The sequence below is a fragment of the Buceros rhinoceros genome, unplaced genomic scaffold (assembly GCF_000710305.1).
Source record: "Buceros rhinoceros silvestris isolate BGI_N320 unplaced genomic scaffold, ASM71030v1 scaffold7831, whole genome shotgun sequence".
Taxonomy (NCBI): domain Eukaryota; kingdom Metazoa; phylum Chordata; class Aves; order Bucerotiformes; family Bucerotidae; genus Buceros; species Buceros rhinoceros.
The window spans coordinates 31,563-33,461 of NW_010392437.1; the positions used below are offsets into that span (position 1 = coordinate 31,563).

Genomic DNA, 1,899 nt, shown 5'->3' on the forward strand with positions numbered 1-1,899 from the left:
GCCCTGGAGGGGTTTCCCAGCCGTGTGGAGGTGCTGCTGGGGGACAGGGGGCAGTGGGGACCGGACAGTGCTGGGGGAACAGGGAGACTCGATGATCCTAAAGGTCTTTTCCAACCTGAACGATTCTGTGATTTCCTCGAGGTCCCTGGAGTTTGCTTCTCTTTAAAGGCCAGCTCTGGCAGGCGTTTCCATGCAGTCCCCTCCTCCCGTGTTTGCTGGGATGGCTGCCCAGCACTCAAAGCAAGCTTTTGCGCTCCGGGGCATCCCCCTGAGATGGCAGGAGCCTGTCCAGGGAAGCGGGAAGGAAGACGTGCTGTCTGGGGCTGTTCCCCAGGATGCCTATATGAATAAGACTGCATCTTGTTGGTTGAAGGATGTTTCCTCCTAACACTGCTCTGTGGGTTCCTCCAAGCTTAACAGCCGTGTTAGCAACGTTTTCGAGGTGGATCCCGTTCGGATGTGTGTGCCCAGCTGCTCCCACGCCTTTGCTACGGTGACCTTCACTCCACAAATGATGCAGAACTACCAGTGCACTTTTGAGGCTTCCCTTGATGTCCAGGCAAGGTAACTGACCCCGGGACATCATGCGGGAGGACCCTTCTGATAGGTGCCTCTGCCCTGGGAGGACGTAGACCTCTTGCTAACCGCAGTGCTCTTAGTAGCCCTAGGTAGAGTACTCAGCGCTGGGTGATCTAGAGAGCCATAGCTACAGGAGCAGAGCAGAAAAGAGTCATAGCTGAGCCTCTGAGAGTGCCTTTGAGGACAGCGCGATGTGAGGCAGCCAACGGGAAACTGTTGAATCAGAGGGAAATGGAGATGTGCAATAGATGTGAGCTGAGATGTGGAGGTGTGAGCTGGGGCTTTCGGAGAACAAGGGATTGGATGAAGCAGTTTCTGTGCCCACAGAATGCTGGGTTCAGTTTGGGCCCCTCTCTCCCAGAATGACATTGAGGAGCTGGAGCGTATCCAGAGCAGGGCAGCGGAGCTGGGGCAGGTCTGGAGCACAATGCGCTGAGGAGCGGCTGAGGGACCTGGGGGGGCTGAGCCTGGAGCAAAGGAGGCTCCGGAGAGCCCTTCTGGCCCTGACAACTCCCTGGCAGGAGGGTGCAGCGAGGGAAACTTGGTCTCTTCTCTCAAGAAACAAGCAACAGAACGAGAGGAAACAGCCTCAGGTTGTGCCAGGGGAGGTTGAGGTTGTCCCTGAGGAACAATTTCTTCCCTGTTGGGGCTGTGAAGCCCTGGCTGCCCAGGGCACTGGTGGAGCCCCCATCCCTGGAGGGGTTTCCCAGCTGTGTGGAGGTGCTGCTGGGGGACAGGGGACAGTGGGGACCTGACAGTGCTGGGGGAATGCTTGGTCTCAAGGAGCTTAAAGGTCTCTTCCATCTAAACGATCCAGTGGTTCGACAGTTCTCTCATGTGTCATTTCCTCCTTGTTTCTGTTAAGATGAGGTGATCCTGTGTGATTGCCTGGGGTGTGCTGAGATACTTTGTGGTAAAGGAGCAATTGGCCCCCCTGTGAAAGTGGTGCCCAGTTCCTCTGTGCTGGGACCTGCGCTTGTAGCGGGCCCCTGACCTGCTCTTTCCCAACGCTCAGCGGCGGAACCAGGCCAAGGCCAGTCAGCTTTCTGCCCTCAGAAGCAGTTCGTTTTTTCTTGTCCTTGGCAATAATCTTTACTGATGGTGTTAGTTCTTTATTTTTCCCTTCTGGCTTTTGCACTATTTTCATGCTGGGCTTGTGCTTTTGGCAGAAGCCTGGTATCGCCGCAGCCGGGGGATTCGCCCTGTTGCACCAGTTGCCTCATCCCTTACCTGCCGTCCTGCACGACTCAGTGCAGTGAAATGTTTTTAACTGTTCTTCTGGCAGGCTCTGGCTCTTCCGACTAGATTCCTCTTTCGAAT

The 1,899-nt window shown here is 55.7% G+C and overlaps 1 protein-coding gene across 1 annotated transcript in view; it reads left to right on the plus strand.

Annotated features, from left to right (window-relative positions):
- LOC104500761 (hydrocephalus-inducing protein homolog) overlaps window positions 1-1,899 on the plus strand; it is a gene marked incomplete at both ends in the record, with an annotated part of 35,510 nt that overhangs the window by 28,672 nt on the left and 4,939 nt on the right. The window contains one exon of the mRNA XM_010144469.1: window positions 413-564. Coding sequence (XP_010142771.1) covers window positions 413-564 — 152 coding nt within the window. The remainder of the gene's footprint in view (window positions 1-412; window positions 565-1,899) is intronic.